The following is a 19108-nucleotide window of genomic DNA, read 5'->3' on the forward strand; positions in this document are numbered from 1 at the left end:
AGCTCTAAGTTACCATGTCCATAGAAATCGCTAATAGTACAAAAAACATTATATTGAAACCAAATTTAAGAAAGGATAATAAAATTACTTAAAAATATTCCAAAAAATATAAATTCAGCAACTAAAAAGGGTGTTACACTTTTGGTCATAACTGCCAAAACCGCAAATTTCCGCAAAAAATCTATACAGTTTTGAAATCTACAGGCGCTAGGCTTCAATTTGGTACTATGGACATTTGTGTGAATTTGTGCAAAGTAACTTAAACTCATGATGAAATAATAAGGTGGCGTAAAACGACTAGCTGATTGGTTTCAATCTGTCATTTTTTTTGTTATTGTGAATAAATTGTATGAAAATGTAAACAAACATTTTGACATATTGAAGAATTTTTGGCTAAAACAGAGTTGTATTTGTGCTACTTACGTGACCTGTTAAATAGATCTTGCTTAAACTTTAAGGAAATCCATACATCTATATTAAATATTTTCATTTTGACCGATATTATAACCAAAATATTTGGAAACCCTTGAAGTTTAGAGGAATTTTCATAACTAGAAAAATGAAGCTAAGGCAATTTACAAAATTATTCAACTTAAGTTAAGGCATTAAAAATAGACCTTTGTTATATAAATTCGCTTAAAATATAACCATTTTTTTCTCATTTTGAAGCAATCCATATTTCAATAATTACACTTTAATGCCCTCTACATTTCAATAGTAACAATTTTCATAGTTTGGTACGTTTGTCATTGTGAGTTTGTAAATATTCCCATTTCCCATTGTGATTGATTCATTGTATTTTAAAGTTAACTGACAGAATGCAACTATGTAAATAATTCATTCTACTACTCTTGTAAAACAACCCATTAATTACTACTTTTCATATACCATTTTATGCAACTGTAAACTATTAACGCCCTACTATTTCTTCTCACGATTAGTACTTAGGCTAGAACAAAATTCAATAAAATCGCTCAGTTTGTGATCTACAATCTAACGCGTTACATAACCATCAGATAAGATCACAAGGGGTGATCTCCATTCTAACACGTTATGGTAACAATCAGATAAGATCACAATGAGACAACTTGTCCATCCGGCAGTATACAACAATCCTCATTTGTATTTTCCTGAACAATCTAAACCAGATCGTTATAATGGCGCCCAACTCGTGGCCATGTATCGCGACCACACCAACCATAATCTGTGAGTAATAGCCGAGGACAACAACAACAAAATCAATAGCACAGCGTAAATCTTGGAACGATCAGTTGCCGCATTAGTAGCCAAAGATGACCCACAAGAAGAAAATGCCTGTTGGAAAAGAAGCTTGATGAATCAACAACTATGTACGTGTACGATGTATGAGTTTTACTCCAGGGTGAGGTAAACATACATCCACCTCTGCTGTCAGTTATTCATCTTTACTCCTGCAAAATGAACCGCGAACCATGTTGAGAAGAAGAAGGTTGATGACAACAATGTACGTGTACGATGCAGTTTTACTCCAGGGGGAGACAAAATACATCCACCTCTACCGTTAGTTAGTCACCTTTACTCCAGGGGGAGGTTCCGCAGAAAGTCTTCAACGCCATCTTCATGCAATTACTACATCTTATTGGCACAATAGCAGTTTCAACAACAAATGTTCCTCATGCAGTCCATCCTAAGCAGAAGCAACAATCCTGATGCAGGTTACAATAGAAGTTCAACAATCCGTAATTGCTGATGCTTCATCGGGACGCTTTCAGCATCAGAGGGGGAGACTGAAGCAATCCATATTTCAATAATTACACTTTAATGCCCTCTACATTTCAATAGTAACAATTTTCATAGTTTGGTACGTTTGTCATTGTGAGTTTGTAAATATTCCCATTTCCCATTGTGATTGATTCATTGTATTTTAAAGTTAACTGACAGAATGCAACTATGTAAATAATTTATTCTACTACTCTTGTAAAACAACCCATTAATTACTACTTTTCATATACCATTTTATGCAACTGTAAACTATTAACGCCCTACTATTTCTTCTCACGATTAGTACTTAGGCTAGAACAAAATTCAATAAAATCGCTCAGTTTGTGATCTACAATCTAACGCGTTACATAACCATCAGATAAGATCACAAGGGGTGATCTCCATTCTAACACGTTATGGTAACAATCAGATAAGATCACAATGAGACAACTTGTCCATCCGGCAGTATACAACAATCCTCATTTGTATTTTCCTGAACAATCGACACCAGATTGTTATAATTTTTAAATACAATTTTTTCTTCAAAATTAGTCATGCGTGTGCGGCTTTTTCTCCTTAAGAACAGCGAAAAGTGCAAAGAATAAGTTGAGTTTCGAAAAATTTGGAATGTTTTGAAGCGATTTGCATTTTTAAATTTTTAAAACGATATCATGAATTTGTTTATTTTTGTCGTTGGGCGCATCCACTGTGCAGCCGTTGCTGTGCCAGTTTTAAATTCCGTTCGCCAGAACATTTCTTAAAGTGTGATGACCCCTAATAAAGAAATTGATGACGTTTCCAAAATGAAAGCACTGGCAACAGCTGTTTTCTCAACAACACGGCCACTTCGTGGACAAGCGACGGCGTCAATGGAAAACAACCCCCTTTGATTTTTGAAATCAACCAATCAAGAGCAAGCACGCAATTTTATAATAGTGTATTTTTTTAATACATCAAACTTTTTGCCAAGACAACAGCAGCAAGACGGCTAAATTAAAAATAATGAAATATTAAAAGAAAATCGTTGATAATTGTAGTGCAAATATTTGTAAAAAATTCACGAGAGGTGTAGTTATTAAAATAGTACCATAATGAAAGTCTTAGCTTTAGTTTTATTTGTACAAATCACATTTTGTTTACTGAACTCTGCATTGGCCGGCGGCCGAGATTTCTATAAAATTCTCAATGTACGCAAATCGGCCACGACAAATGAAATAAAGAAAGCCTATCGAAAACTTGCCAAAGAATTACATCCGGACAAGAATAAAGATGATCCTGATGCATCAACAAAGTTCCAAGATTTGGGAGCGGCCTACGAGGTGCTGTCAGATCCAGATAAACGTAAAACCTATGATCGATGTGGCGAAGAGTGTCTGAAGAAAGATGGTATGATGGATCATGGTGGTGACCCATTTGCCAGTTTCTTTGGTGATTTTGGTTTCCATTTTGGTGGCAACGATCCACATCATCATGACACTCCCAAAGGTGCAAATATTGTTATGAATATGTATGTAACACTGGAGGAATTGTATTCGGGAAATTTTGTGGAGATTGTGAGGAATAAACCTGTATTAAAGCCGGCTGCTGGTACACGTAAGTGTAATTGTCGCCAAGAAATGGTTACTCGCAATCTGGGACCTGGCCGTTTCCAAATGATGCAACAATTGGTTTGTGATGAATGTCCCAATGTTAAGCTTGTAAATGAGGAAAGAACATTGGAAATTGAGGTAGAACCTGGCATGGTTGATGGCCAAGAAACGAGATTTGTCGCCGAAGGAGAGCCTCACATGGATGGTGATCCAGGTGATTTGATTATTAAAGTTATGCAGGCGCCACATGAGCGGTTCCATCGCAAGGGAGATGATTTGTATACAAATGTCACCATTAGTTTACAGGTAAGTGTTGTATGAAATGTAAATACATTGTTGATGGGGGCGTATTTTATAGTATTTTATCTCGGGATGTCGAAACACGCCCACAAAATATATAACCTTGGAAATTTTTACCACAGATACGTCATCCTATCGATCGAACACGCTCTGAACTCTTCCTCAAGAACATAAGAACTTCGCAAGGAATCTTAAGTTTAGAGAAGTCCCCTGAAACGATTTTTTTAAAATTAGAGGACATTCCAAAGTGGACTTCGCATATAGAAGACCTACTGATGTGGTTTCCGTAGATCAAAGACTTGAAGAAGTCTTCTTTAAACCCAAAACCTTTTAATAAGGAGTCCTCTTTAGATTGAATATCATCTAAAGAGATTTCCTACAGATTAAAGACTCTTCGAATGGGTCTTCTTGGTTTAAAACACTTCGAATATTGGGCTACTGTCGATAAAGGGGTCTACCATAACTTAAAGAAATCCTTTGAAATTATATTCCTAAGGTGGGAGTCCCTTCCTCAATGTGTAATCCATGATGTTGATAGGCAATTTGATAGCTTTAACTGATGCATAAACGATGGATAGCCTTAAGGATCTTTGTTTCTCGCGGCAAGAGTAAGTTAATTTATTCGTTAATGTCTGGCTTGGTAGACGTTTCACACGCATAAGGAGAACATGAATCACGGTGGTACTTATTCTACATTTTTGTATGGTTTTAACGTCTATTGTCACTCAAGCTTCATAGTTTTGTTGATCTAAAAGCCCCTCCTTACATGTTAGTACCTCTCTTTCGATCACGATTATTCCAATATAATGTTGATTCAGTTCGGACCTGTGGACTTTTTTAGATTGAAGACTCTTATATACACCAAATATCAATATGGATAAGATGCTCTGAAACAGTAATTTTAAGAACGAAAACATGGCTTCGTTAGATAGAATACCTCCTGAAGGTGATTTTAAAAGGTGTATGACATCCCTTACATGTTAGTACCTCTCTCTTTCGATCACGAGTATTCCAATATAAAGTTGATTCATTCGGATCTATGGGCTTTTTTAGATAGACTACCCTCTAACGGGATCTTCTATACACCAAAGACGCTATGAGGGGGTTTTCAATAAGGATAAGACGCTATTAAACAGTATTTTTAAGAATGAAGACAGGGCTTCGTTTGATAGAAGACCTCCTGAATCCGATTTTAAAAGTTGTATGACATCCCGGAGTTTTCTTCTGCAAATAGAATACCCTCTGAAGTGCTATCATTATATTAAAGACCTTCTGAAGGATTGTTCTAAAGATTTAGGAAGCTCTGGGGAAGTCTTCTATAATCTGAAGGTCAAATAAAGGGATTTTCTTTGGATTGAAGAGCATTTTAAAGGGATTTTTCTATAGATTAAAGACACTTCGAAGGAGTCCTACATGGGTTAGAAACAATTTCAGACTGAATGAAGTCCGGATGACTTCTGTTGGTGAAAAACAATCTGATGTGGTCTTCTATTTATTAAAAACCCTCTGAAGTGGGTGGTCTTCCAAAGATTTAAGACGCTTTGAAGAAGTCTTAATCTAATTGGAAGGCCTTTTGATGGGGTCTTAAGATTGAAAACCACCTCACAGTGCCTTCCGTTCTGATGACAGCCAATTGAATGCAAAAAAGCTTCATGGATTTGTATTATCTGCATCAAAAGTAAAATTGTTCTGACGATTCAGGATAGCTGGCAATTCTTGCCAGATTTGGTAGACGGGACCGGCTGACCACTTATTTATTTCAAAAAAATATTTCTTATTATTAATATACTCTTCCTTTTTTCCTCCAGGATGCCTTAGTTGGTTTCACTATGGACATTTTGCACTTGGATGGCCATAAAGTAACAGTGACACGTGACAAAATCACTTGGCCCGGTGCTCGCATACGCAAGAAGGGTGAAGGTATGCCCAACTATGAGAACAACAATCTCCATGGCAATTTGTATATAACATTCGATGTTGAGTTCCCCAAGAAAGATTTAGATGATAGCGAAAAAGAAGGTATGTGATATGAGAAGCCACAAAAACAACTAAAGCTGATAAGATTTCCATTCAGCTTATTGATAATTTTCGAATACTCATCGATGTTTTTCGTTTCTTCTTTCTTTTTTTATAGAACTCAAAAAGATACTGGAACAAGCTTCAATAAATCGTATTTACAATGGACTGTGAAAACTCAAGTAGTTTTTAGATTAAGAAGCCATTCGTCGTTTTTCATTTCATTCATGTAAATCCTCTGTTTAACTACGTCCTTCTCTACTTCGTGAAAGCAGCAACAAAGACTTACAAATTTATAGAAAAAATAATAATCGTAAAAACAGACAAACACAATTTAGTTTTATAAATTAGTTTGATGAAAAAGTATTTTAAAATTGAATTGAAAATATATGAAACATAACGAATTTTTAATTTAAAAAATGCAAATGGATTTCTTTAAGTGAAATCGTCATTTTTTTAGGATCAGAACAGAACAAAGAACGTTTTGTTGTAGAAAGGTTTAAACGAAATTTTATACAAGGTTAACTGCCAACTGGTTGGGAATAGTTCAAAGAGTGTCAAACAAATATGTATAATGAGTAACTGCGAAGTAAATAAGCTGTGGCAAATAGCTCATCGGGGAAGTTGTAGTAGAACTCAAGGGTCAGAGGCCTAAATACAGTGGCGAAATTGCGCCTAGTTCTGCTCAGATTCTTTCCTGTGTTAAGTCGGATATTTGGAAATGAATCTGCAATTCTTTCTTCTTTTCTTCGAATACTCAAGCCTTAAAAATGGACTGGGCTGGGCAAGGAGGCAGCACCAGACACTGTGGTGAACAGAGTAGTCGTAGATAAATTCAGTAGGAATATTTGTATATTCCTCTGGTGGAAATAGGTGACAAAATAGGCAGTTCGGCATTTCACAAATGACATTGGTGAAGGTACCTTACGGATTCGTAGCGATGCCAATGCTGCCTGCAAGGTGTTGGAATACAGGAAAGGTGGTGAACTGCCTGTTTCACTTTACGGACTTCGAGTACTTGTCGATTGGGTTCACAACGTTTAAAACGTTGCGAGAATATAGTTTGCTTTGATTGAGTCCTCGACTAATATGTGTAGAAACGTCTTGAAGTTCTAGTGCTGTGTTGCTCACGAAACCCATGCTGTGATCGGCATCTGGATAGCAATTTCTGACGGTAGGAAGTAATAAAAACTCAAAAGCTACAGGCGACAAAAGCGAGGTCACTATGTCGATTCACCTTCGCTGGAAACCTTACCTGGCTTCAGTATCTGTATCAGCCTGGACATTTTCCAGACTTCGAGCACAATATGTGTGATGCTCAACTCCTGGGTCATCCAGTGGTTTCAGCAGTACCATGCAGGTTCTGTCAAGGCCTAATGGCATTTGCAATATCTCCCATTATAAATTATGATGGTTCCTCCTCGGAAGATATTTACAGCCTGTTTCACTACAACTTTTTCAGATGTAATTCGAATTATTTTAAGTGTAATTCGAGAATTCTATTTGTAATTCGTAACATTTCATTTGTAATTCGAATTATTCCATTTGTAATTCGAATTATTCCATTTGTAATTCTAATTATTCCATTTGTAATTCGAAATATTCCATTTGTAATTCGAATTATTCCATATGAAATTTGAAGTGATTTTTTTTATAATTTAAAGTTTTTCTCTGAGCCGTCCGAAGATAAAAAACATTAGAGAATTTTTATCAGTATTTTAACAACCCTAATACGGCGTTTATATTATAGTTTTTTGCAGGGTTAACCTTCTTTATGAGGATTTGTTTGAAGTATATACAATGGAAATGACATTTGAAACCCAGACCCACTGGGTTAACCTTGTTATATATAAACGGCCTATTACGTTGATATTAATGTTAATATGTGTCGATTTGTTAAAATAACAACTAAAAAAGTATCAGTCGGCCTTTCCGACAGAGATAAACCCTCAGCCTGTCCAAAATGAAACACTTTGTTCCAAAAAAAAAAACGTATGTATATAGGAGGGTTTTCAAAATTGTGGGCATATGAACCGACAAAAATGTGGATTAGGATTAAAATTTAAAATTGTTGCGGAGGAGGTACTTAAAGAAATATACCGACATCGTCCATTATGGAAGCTGATATTATTTTGGGAGTCATATCTTTTCGATAGATATCGAGCCCACTAGTCATTTTAGTTTGGACCAGTACGCCAGGAAGCATGGACTTGTCCACGGAACACAAAATATCGCTGTAAACAGGACCACATTTAATAAGAATCTTCGAACAGACCCTAAACTGCACTTGGACATAAATTTTGAACTTTTTTGAGGGGAAGTACGCTAAGAAGAGGACCGATATGGGCCATTTTAGAATTTAAACTAAATTTGAACAAAATATTTGGAGATCCAAAGTTTGGTCCAAAATGGGTGTCCCCGTTCGAGAGATATCGTGAATACCATTTTATTGACCAAATTTTGGACCAAATATGCTGATCAGTTCGAGAGTTTTCGTGTTCTCCAGCCACTACATATGGTGACTCGGGTTGATTTCTCAAGAAGTATGGACTTGGCCCTGAAAAAAAAACTTTTGCCGTCGTATTTGAAGCAGCGAATGCATGTTATTTCAACAAAAATTAAAGTGATCTGAGAGCAGGTCTTAATGTGAACTTATCTGACATTTTGTTTGAGAGTTACGCGAAGGAGTAGACAAATATATATAATATTAGGATGTGTAAAGTATGGATCATATCGGTCACTTCATCCAAGAGTTATTGTGCGCACAATTTTTCCAAACATTTTTGAACTTTGTGGGGGAGGTACCTGAAGTAGTTGACCGATATGGCCAATCTTCGAACTTTAACCAAGCTTGGACAGTATAATACGATTTCCAAATTTTGGATCAAATCGGTTTATCCGTCCGAGAGTTATCATGCAATCCAACCACTACACACGGTGTCAGGGTTTTTTGTTCGCAACTTTCAGGCTATTTTCTCAGGAAGTATGGACTTGCTCCTGTTTAAACTTATACCGTCGTATGAAGGGCAGTGAATACATGTTGCTACAACAAAAATCAAAGCGATTCGAGAGCAGGTCCTGAACTGAACATTTCCAAAATTTTGTGTGGGAGGTACCCGAAGGAGTAGACCGATAGAGTCCATATTGAAACATTATACGGCGTTTATATTATAGTTTTTTGCAGGGTTAACCTTCTTTATGAGGATTTGTTTGAAGTATATACAATGGAAATGACATTTGAAACCCAGACCCACTGGGTTAACCTTGATATATATAAACGGCCTATTATCTAAGTCTGGTAGAAATATTACGATGTGCAAAGTATAGACCAAATCGGTTGCTCCCTTTAAGAGTTATCGTGCGCACAAATTTTCCGAACATTTTCGAACTTTTGTGGGGGAGGTACCTGAAGGAGTGGACCGATATGGCCCATCCTCGAACTTAAACTAAGTTGGGACAAAATATTACGATTTGGACCAAATCGGTTCATCCGTTCGAGAGTTATTGTGCGCACCAGCTAGCCAGACAGACGGACGGAAATTGCTAAATCGACTCCAAATTATCTGAAACGGATTTCGTCCAAATATACTTGGGGTCTGAAATCGTTATTTCGATGTGGCAATATACCCTCGTTAGCATAAATACACTGAGGGTATAAAGGAGGTCCAATATAATTTAGCTTAAATAGGTCCGTGTGTGCTCTTTGATAAGAAAATAATTCACCACTTACCCCATTTGGCCTTTTGGAATGATCGTGTCTATCATATAAATACGTAATTGTATTTAATTCAGAAAAATCTGTTAAAATCTCTTTTTACACAGGGTTGTATTTTTGTATTTTTCCAATCAACAAAGAAATGCACAGCATTCAGCTTTGGTATATAATACTTTAATTTGATTTCTCCCTCTCTTTGCAATCAGCTGTTAACAAACTTTTTGAACCCTGCCATGATACAATAAGAAAGGTAGCATTATCAGCCCAGCTGAACCCCAGCTGGTGGTAACATAATGTGTCAATTGCATTGAATTTATGTCAAATTTTGACATCTTATGTTACCAAAAACGGCAGTTGCTGCTACCTCCTTATTGTATCATGAACCCTGCAAAGATTCGTTTTTCGATCATCAAAGCCCTGGAGAAGTGGATTTTTCAATCTGTTGAACCCTGGATAGTTTTTATTTATTTTTCAATCCGAGTCAATCCATTCGCTTGGAAGTTGTACGTTGATTATTTCGATATATTTAATCAATTTAATTTAACACAATAACAAATAATAAACCAGTAAACAACACGCCTACAAGCAATGCACTGCCAAAAGAAGATAAGATAATAAAATCCCGATTGCGAAAAAGAAAATAACATAAATCAAAACAAAAACCAAAAGTGCCTGTATTTTTTTTTTTAATTAAAACATTGTTAGTTATTGCTATTTATTTATTTGTTGTTGTGAATGTGAAAGGTGAATCCAAAAAAGATCCAACAAATTAACTACAGTGACTACACAATTCCATCAGTGACGCATTTTTATTTCAAGGTCTTTGTCAGTTTGCAAAAAGAAAGAAGTTAACCAAATCCAGAAAAGCGAAAACAAAAGGTATGTCGCACAGACAATGAACTTGACCTTAGCACATTACCTTGCCTTAATATAATCCACACACCTGTTTGTCTTTATTATTTTATTATTCTACTTATTTTTTGCATGTACATCTTTATGAGTGTAAAAAATTGTTGTTTATTGCTAAAATGAGTATCTTTGCAGTTTCTAGATGTGTTAATACATGTGGAAAGGAACAGTAAAGGCAATTCAAAGCTGATAATTGCAGTGATGACAGTCATACAGTCATACCTAAGGGCAAATTTACAAGACGAGAGAGCTATAAAACAATTTGTGGGTAGGTTTTATTCAACAGTGAAACATTAGAAGGGAAGCAGTAATCAAATACATTTCATAATATAACAGGAGTAGAGGTCTCGTAGGCGATATGCTTGCTTACGTGGTCTGAAATATGCGCTACAGGCTACACTGCGTGCGATATAGCGGATAATCGGTTCATTTGGAATTGTTTCCATAGCTTCATTCTGAGTCCTGTTACTGCAGATTCGGGAACAAGTCTCGTTTAGTGGCACCTCTCGGATTGGGCGGAAATTTCTACCATAGGTAGCCCTAAGGACCCTGATCACAACGATACAGAGCTTTCCCGGGGAAGTCCATACTTCCCGAGATATGGGTCTCAACATTTCGGAAATGTCTTACGATAACAACGTTGTTTTGTTTAAGAGTACCTATCGGATCGATGTGAAATTTAGTCCTTGGTATTCTGATCACAACGATATATAGTTTTCCCGGAGGAAGTCCATACTTACTTTAACACCGTTACCTTTCTTCTATGCACAGGTGCGAAAGTGGTCTATGCGAACAAAATTTTCGTCGTTCACTATTCCATGGATTTGAAACGAGTGGTTTTTGACACGCCAGAACGTTGTTGAATCAAAACTACTATCATTTTTCGATACAGTTTACGTTTTTAGCTGCTAAAGAAAGAGACATTCTAATAATAATTGCTTAGGACATCATATTGGTTATTGCTAGACATATCTGCGTTCTCTTTTATCGTTAGAAATATGCAGATTATTATCTGCGTTGTTTATGCAAATTCTTGTTGACACACCTGGGTTGAAATGGAGGTCCTATCGATCATTCTTTGATTAGGATTACTCCCACGGTAACATAACAAAAAGGTACTACAACAAAATGAATGTTATGCTGGTCACTCCGGTAATGAGGAGGATACCTTTTACAGATCTCATGTATTCGCGGACCACACTGGCGTCACATATGTAACTTACCACAGAACCACATATCGCATTATATTCGGTGAACATGGTTATTTATCTTCACCAAAGAAGCTGTTTGCTTTTGACTTGATCACTAGTTCCTACTTCAAAACTTGGTGATAAATTAAACATGTTGTCTACAGTGTCCTCCTGTGGCAGGGGTTTTTCTTTTAGAGGACAATAACCATTTGTTGCTAGGCGACTTCAATGCTTTGGCATCCGTTCTAGGTAATGACCAAAGGGGTACAGCTACTTCCGAGCAAATATAGAGGCCAGATCCTCAGATAGCTGAGAGAACTTTTCGCTCGCTACATACCTGCTGGTCTAATACCCCAAATCAGACCAAATTTCTGAGCAGAGGCGACGGGAGTAGCAAATGTGCTTCGTGGTACGAACCCTGAATACCCAAGAGTTATAGACCTTACTCTTGAAGTCAACAGGCTAGTGGACGAAGCAATGCAACATTGGTACAGGGTACAGTAAATGGTGACAACGGTAAAATAACTCCTGAATTCGGCAAAAAAGTATACTTTCAACAGCGTTATTGTAAAAGAAACGAAGAGGTGTGCGTCATTGTAACGGGCAGTTTTTAGAGCGCCGGAGAGTGATGTTGCAGAAGTCATACGCTTTGTACCAGAAGCCTGGAAAGTTTGCAGTGTGGTCCCGCTACTGTAGCCAGGCAAGGATGCTGGTAGGAAAGATTTTCGAGGCACCACTCCTCCCAATGATGAGAAGTTTCCCAGTCGCCCAACATCAGCGTGGATTCCGGAAAATGTAGAGCACCACAACAGCACTAAACTCCATATTGATATCGTCAACTATGCCAAGCTGTTCGAGAATATAGAGAAGACATCCCTCCAGCCGTGTTTGAAGCCTTGGATAATAACGGATCCACTGCTTTGGTCCAAAATTTGACATTAGTACTATTTTGTCTATACTTAGTTTAAGTTCGAAGATGGGCCATATCTTCCCACTCCATCGCACACAAACGACCTTTTCAAATGTACCCCCCAATCCTACTTATCTAACTCCAGTGGATCTGTGGTTACATCCCATCGAAGCAGCCACTTTCCTGAAACTGGAGATAGACCCAGAGCCAGATTGAACAAAAGAACGAACACACAAACATAATAATAAACACTGTTACAACAACAAATTCATCGCACAGTGGACCCTCTTGTATGGAAGATGTGGCCAAAAATATTTCCAGTGCAAATAGCAAGCTAATACGCTGGTTACAGCTTTGTGCTGTTGCGAATATTTTTTTTGGAAACCAAGAGCGTAGTATTCTCCCCTCTTTTTTCCCCCTCTGGAGTGGGCATACAGTTAGAATTGTTTTTTGCTTTTAATACAAAATGTCATGAACAGAAGTACCGATTATCTTAAGATGCAAAAATATGCATGGGGAAACAAAAGTAATCTCCAAAACAACATATAAAGCAACAATTTTAGTGGGTTAAATAGGCCAACATTGCAAGCCATAAAAATAAGAATAAATAAAAATAAGTTTTTGCTTGTGTAAAACAAGAATAATAAGAATTTTATTACATTAACACAAATTATGAAGTTGTTTCATTAAATTCAATCGCAACTGAGTTTGTTTCCCCCGCTCCCCATTTAATCCAAGCTGAACTGTTCTTGCTTCATCTGCTAAAGGGTTTTTTGTCTTCCCATCGCCATTTAAGATTTCAACATGTATTCCAACAGCACTCCAATAGAAAATGTTCACAAATTATTTTATTTTATATAAAATTTTTGGAAATGTTTTTTACAGCGTTTTATTTAACTTGCTTTGGTGTCCGTTTAGTCCAAATCTAGTAACTCATTTTTAACACAGTTGCTGTTTACCAATCGAACTGAAACTTTGCGCACTATTCAGATTTCGATGACAATACATGAATATGAAACCTATAGCCCCCATATAGCGTTTGTTGTGCCTAAAAAACTTATCCTACCAAAATGTTTGAAAACTTTGAGGCCCCAGTGGCACGTGTTAACATATTCGGATTGTGCTCAAACTTTGGCAATCTTCAAATCTAAAAAAAAACTAACCAATATGGGGGGGTGCCGCATAAAAAAATCCGACATCGATTTTTTAAAACCACCCTATTAGACACACTTCCATTCCTTTAGGTACCTTGTTGGCAAGTTCATACGCCCAAAATTCGGAAGACCATCTAAATACTTTCGTTTTTTTGTAAAAAAGGTGTTTAAATTCATAATGTATGTGAACCTCCCAGAGGGTCTATATCGGACAACATCTTCGGATACCTTCTACATAAATAAAATTTTTGTTTTCATAAAAAAAACTTATCTTAAAATTTGAATTATACTCATTATTCAAATGGCATAGGTGATTTAAATCTATACATTTCTATACGAAATTTAATGATGTGACAAGGAATATGTATCACTTCTCTTTAAGTTAAGTTACACTCAGTGTATAATGCTTTGTTCATACTAAAGGTAATTCTCTCTATTCGTTGCAGTTGCATTTCTTGTCCATCGTTTCAAATTCGCGTACAAATTTAGAAACAAAAATCAAATGCCTGCCGGAAAGTCTGTATACCAAAAAGTTATTTTTAAAATCGTAAATTTTTAAAATAGAAACATTTGGAAATATGCTGAAAACACCAAAATTGTGAGAAAAAATAGGAAACATAAATGAAAATAATATAATTTATAATTAAATAGATATCTGAAAGAATGACAAATATTTTTTCAGTTCATATCAATTAACTTTACTCGTCTTTTGGCTGAAACTTTCTTTAAAACCAGTAAACAAAAACTATGAAAATATGAACCATGTTGCTATGAATTGTGTACCATGTCGTATGAACGGGTTAATTCGTGTACGTAATTATGAGAACGAACGACGTGATTCAAGTGCTGGTATGAACATGAAGATTGTACTTCAGGTAATATAGAGAAAAAAATTAACAAAAAATAAATAAATTGAAAATACTTCAGTAGTGGGATTCTGTAACTCATTTTTGCTGTTATCGATAATTGTCGGTAAAATTAAAATGGTTATAATTTCGATAAATAACGAAAATTTTCGGTAAGTTAACGATGGATAAAAAGTAGTCGCTAGCCTCTACCGACACAAACAGTGATGCCAACTTTTCTTTATGTTTTTAGTCATAATTTTGCGATTTAATTTTACCGATTTTTGTCGGTAACAGCAAAAATGAGTTACAGAATCCCACTACTGGTATATAGGGGCACATTAACTCTGAGCCACATAAATTTTCTTGTTAACAGGCTTCACTTATCCTTGTCCTCCAAGGATTCTCAGGCATTTTTGGTTTCACGTCTGCCCTCACCGAAAAATACTGGTCCAAACGCAGTGTGGTGAATCATTATTTGCCGGCGTGACCAAATACATTTCCTTCAAAAAGTTGATGTCCTACCTCGTAAACGAGAATGATATTACACGGAAAAGGAACATACCAATAAGGATCGGCGATATTAGAGTTGTTGACATGATGGTTCAATGTCCAATGAGTATCAAGCCGCGCTTTCGGGGTATCCCCGTAGCGGGTATCCTCCACTGCACATCTTACAGATACGAAGTCTCTATCAAAGAGCCGATGTCGCAAACGGATAGAGGTATAGCCACTACTGATTTCACACGCATACTTCTCTGCTGCGTCCAAGGTTATGGACGATGACGTACGAGTGGGATCGATCTTGACTCAAATCGTCTTACACCAGTTACCTTGATCGGGATACAGCCGAACTAGAGCAGTCATGGGAACCATATACTATCGGGAGCCACCTGATGTAAACGAGAATTATGGTTCGTACGGCATCTCAAGCATCTTGCCTCATTGGGACAATCTTTTCGAGTATGTGACTGGGCCAAGCAATTCCTGCACAGTTGTAGTTCCTCCACTTTTAAACGTTTCCGTTCGATGTCAAGTGCCAAGAATCGGGTGCAATCGCGAATTGCATGAAAGCGATTGCATACGGGGCAAGGATAACGCTCATTAAAGTTTGACATCCTGTTAATGGCAAAATAAATTTAAGTAATTATCTGTATGGGCTATAAAAATTAGAGTTGTGTCGTTCATGAACGAACCGGTTCAAAGGAACGATTCCGTGAAAAGAACGAACGGATCCGTATCCAGCTCATTCTTTTATATCGTGCATTTAGATCCCCGATGACCGAGTCATTGCTGCTTACAAAACAAAACCACCACCATTAGCTTTGCATACACACAAGCACACAAGCAAGCAAAAAAAAAACAAATGCATTGGTTTTGCAGTCAAGCAGCACAAATGTCCACACAAAACACAATGATTCAGAGAGCTACTCTCGCTCAGTAACAGCACATCTCGGTCATATCTTTCTTTTGCATCATTCGTTCATCTGGTTCTTTCATATCAAATCCAGAAACAAAACCACCCCCATTAGCACACAATGTGTCATTCGTGAACGAACATTTTCAAAAGAACGATTCGGTGAAAAGAACGACGGAGTCATATGCAGCAGAGAACGAACGACTTCAAAAGAAAATAACACAGTCAAATGTATTGTTGAACGAAAAAGAGCCAACGAACGAAGTGAAAGATCCGGATCTTTTTGGTGAACGGAATGAAAAAGATCGATCCGCTTAATGAACGAGATTGCCCAACACTAATAAAAATATGGTTCTGTAAGAGCTGATTAGTGGTCAGAATTCTGCTTTTCGGTGGAGACATCTCGTGGAAGTAAGACCATCTTATGTATCGGTCTAGTAATTTAGCCGTTTTGAGTCTTGAGTTCTATCACTCTGACTTGGTCGTCCGAGCCACGGAATACTTTTACTACTCGCCCGAGGCGCCATTCGTTGGGATGAAGTGGTTCGTTCTTAATGATCACTAGATCATTAATCTGAACATCATCTTGAGGACATTTCCATTTGTTGCGTTTATTCAATTCCATGAGATACTCGTGTTTCCATCTCCGGCAAAATTCATGTTGCAGAGCCTTTAACTTGCGCCACCGATTCAGAATACTATCCGCAGGAGTGACTTCTTCTGGTTCGGCGGGCGTCAATATAGGAGCTCCAATTAAAAAATGAGCGGGAGTCAGACAAATCTTCAATATCGTTAGAGAGCGCAGCTAAAGGCCTTGAATTAAGACAGGCCTCAATGGTAGCCAGAAGGGTAGAAAATTTTTCAAACGTTTGTTTTACTTGACCTCTGAACTTCTTCATATGCATTTTACAACTTTTCACTCCCATAAACCACCCATGTGTGGAGCTGAGGCTGGAATGAAATGCCACAATAATTTCTGATACCCGTACTTGACAATTGTTGTTTCTTTTACTTCTTTGAGCAACGTAAGAAAATTTGCCGCCCCTACAAAGTTTCGCCCGTTATCGGAGAACATTTGGCTAGGACAACCTCGACGTGATACAAACCGAGCTAGCGCAGCCTTGAATGCTAGAGTAGAAAGGTCTGATACCGCCTCTAGATGGATCGCTTTTGTAGACATGCAGACAAAGAGACACACGTAACCTTTGGTTATCCTACAATATCTTTCCGTAAAACGTTTTAGCTCAAATGGTCCTGCAAAATCCACTCCTGTATTAGTGAATGGGCGGCTAAAATGTATCCTTTCAGTAGGCAAAGGAGCCATGATTTGTCTCTTAAACTTTTTGTCGTACAGTATGCACTCTTTACAATTTCGTATGTAGAATCTAAGCTTTTAGCTTTTAATATCCAGCATTCCTGGCGGGTGGTATTAAGTACTAGTCTGAACCCTCCGCGCAAAACCATTTTGTGAATAAAGTCTACGTATAACCAAGCCAGTTTACTTTTTTACGCTAGTATTATGGGATGGCGTTTATTAAAACTCAAACTAGTTGTAGATCCCAGCCGCCCATTTGCTTTTATTATCCCATGCTGATCCTAATAAGGGGTTAAGGTCAATAAGGGACTGGTTGAAGGTAGCTGTTTCTTTTGTTTAAGGCATTCTATCTCCTCAGGGAAATGACTAGCTGGAGATAGTAGAAATAAACGATTGCGGGCAAAGGTTAAGTCTTCATATGAAAGACGTTTCCCGGTGGTTTCACCAATTCCCCGCCTCTTCAATCTATGAAAGAATCGAAATATGTAGGCTACCACATGGATAGCCGTAGACAGCGTAGAGAATCGTGCTAAGATTTCTAGCGGGGTATCTTCTGACTTTTCCTTTGATCTAACTTTTATTTTTTTTGACCGAGGATCCCTTTATTTTCAGACTTCTACGCATTGCTTTATTGTGTTTAACTCCTTTATTTTTCGATCTTTTTACTGCTAACCGTTTTGTTGATCTAGCAACATGTATCTGAACCTGTTTTTTTTCTTCACTTGTTTCAATTTAAGGACTGTCTAAAAATGGTTTCGACATTTTTGCCAATGCTACTCCTATTAATCTTGTTTTCAGCTATATTCGTTTTTGGTGTGCAACTATGCTTTGTGGCATGCCATGGTCCAATAGCTCTAAAACCTGCGGTGGCAACTAAAATGATTGGTGGACGCAAGTAATAAAAAGGATAAGATCCACTTTCAAAATTGTCTATTTTGGTCAATTCCTTCAGGTACTCCGCAAAAGTTCAAGATTTCTGCGTTTTAATTCAAATTAAATTTATTAGCAAAAGGTAAGCATTTATTCGCAAAATCAACAAACGTTAAGATAAATACCCAAAAAGTCACAATATTTCGTCGGCAAGTTCATAAGTCAAAACAAGGCCACAAAATATGGGAAAATCTGTCGATCGATGTCTCAATTCACACATGATGAGTGTATATCTCAGTCGGCAAAGTAGACTGATAATTTTTTACTTGTTTTTTAATTCATTGAAAAATATATGCGGAAATATGAATTTACATTTTAACAGATATGATGGACATCATTAATCACTTATAATGGATGTTACCAAAATGTGTGCTCAAAAATGTTTTTTTATGGAATCGAAAAGTTATTTTGCATGAAGCACAGTTAACTAAATTATTGAATTATCTTAGAAAATGTTTGGAAAGATTTGGACATGATTAAATTTGGATTATGTCGATTGGAAGCTAATGAAATTATCATATAGACACGTTTCAAGAGCCAAATAAATAATTGAAATCTTTTTCAATGTCATTGCGGGTGAAAAGTGTTTTTGCTGATCAATGTAAAAAAAATGTAAATATCAGTAGTTGTTATTCCCAGTAGAATGGAAGAAAACCTGTCATAATAACAAATGATTTCATTTAATGACTCATTTCAACAACAAGATTATTACAAAACTATTTCAAGCGCCACTTTATCGGTAAGAACAAAGGTCATTGTGGTTCACTTGTGGTTTGTAATAAGTCAAGAGAGATTTTACCTTTTTTCATAAATTTCTTCATACTCTGGTTGTTTATAGTGTTCTGTAATATTTACGACAATGCTCAAGTTAATGCTGTGATAAGAAATGTGAGTCAACTTAAGATTACAGCGTAATGTGAAATATTTTAATTCCTGTGGAGACATCCACCCACACAAAAGAACGTTTTAAATCCAATATAAACTTTTTGGTGTATGCTTGTTGTTATGGAAAGAATTCAAACAAAGAAAATAACATATTTAAAGTAAATGTGAAACCTCTCAAATATTTTTGATGACT

At 36.8% G+C, this 19108-nt stretch overlaps 2 protein-coding genes across 5 annotated transcripts in view; both read left to right on the plus strand.

Annotated features, from left to right (window-relative positions):
- The first annotated feature begins 2554 nt into the window (after nt 1-2554).
- On the plus strand, nt 2555-5937 carry shv (DnaJ heat shock protein family member shriveled). The gene is made up of 3 exons (XM_073970427.1): nt 2555-3635; nt 5438-5648; nt 5764-5937. Exons 1-3 carry the CDS (start codon nt 2832-2834, stop codon nt 5817-5819), a joined length of 1071 nt encoding a protein of 356 aa, XP_073826528.1. The 5' UTR covers nt 2555-2831; the 3' UTR covers nt 5820-5937.
- A 3820-nt stretch (nt 5938-9757) lies between these two features.
- crq (croquemort) overlaps nt 9758-19108 on the plus strand; it is a 40572-nt gene continuing 31221 nt past the window's right edge. Inside the window, exons 1-2 of one of the 4 annotated variants that reach the window (XM_073970436.1) lie at nt 9758-10239; nt 10405-10537. The gene's annotated coding sequence lies outside the window, so the exon portion shown is untranslated. Of the gene's footprint in view, nt 10240-10404; nt 10538-15888; nt 16197-17898; nt 18113-18795; nt 18919-19108 lie in introns of those variants that run through there. The other 3 variants (XM_073970437.1, XM_073970434.1, XM_073970439.1) reach the window with 3 other exon arrangements.

This window comes from Musca autumnalis, unplaced genomic scaffold, assembly GCF_047663935.1.
Source record: "Musca autumnalis isolate F117 unplaced genomic scaffold, ASM4766393v1 scaffold_2, whole genome shotgun sequence".
Lineage (NCBI taxonomy): Eukaryota > Metazoa > Arthropoda > Insecta > Diptera > Muscidae > Musca > Musca autumnalis.

Bases quoted from the DNA above. Each gene is read 5' to 3' on its own strand.
- shv (XM_073970427.1), top strand. From the start codon at position 2,832: ATGAAAGTCTTAGCTTTAGTTTTATTTGTACAAATCACATTTTGTTTA. The intron at 3,636-5,437 runs GTAAGTGTTGTA...TTTTTCCTCCAG, and splicing joins ATGTCACCATTAGTTTACAG to GATGCCTTAGTTGGTTTCAC. The intron at 5,649-5,763 runs GTATGTGATATG...CTTTTTTTATAG, and splicing joins AGATGATAGCGAAAAAGAAG to AACTCAAAAAGATACTGGAA.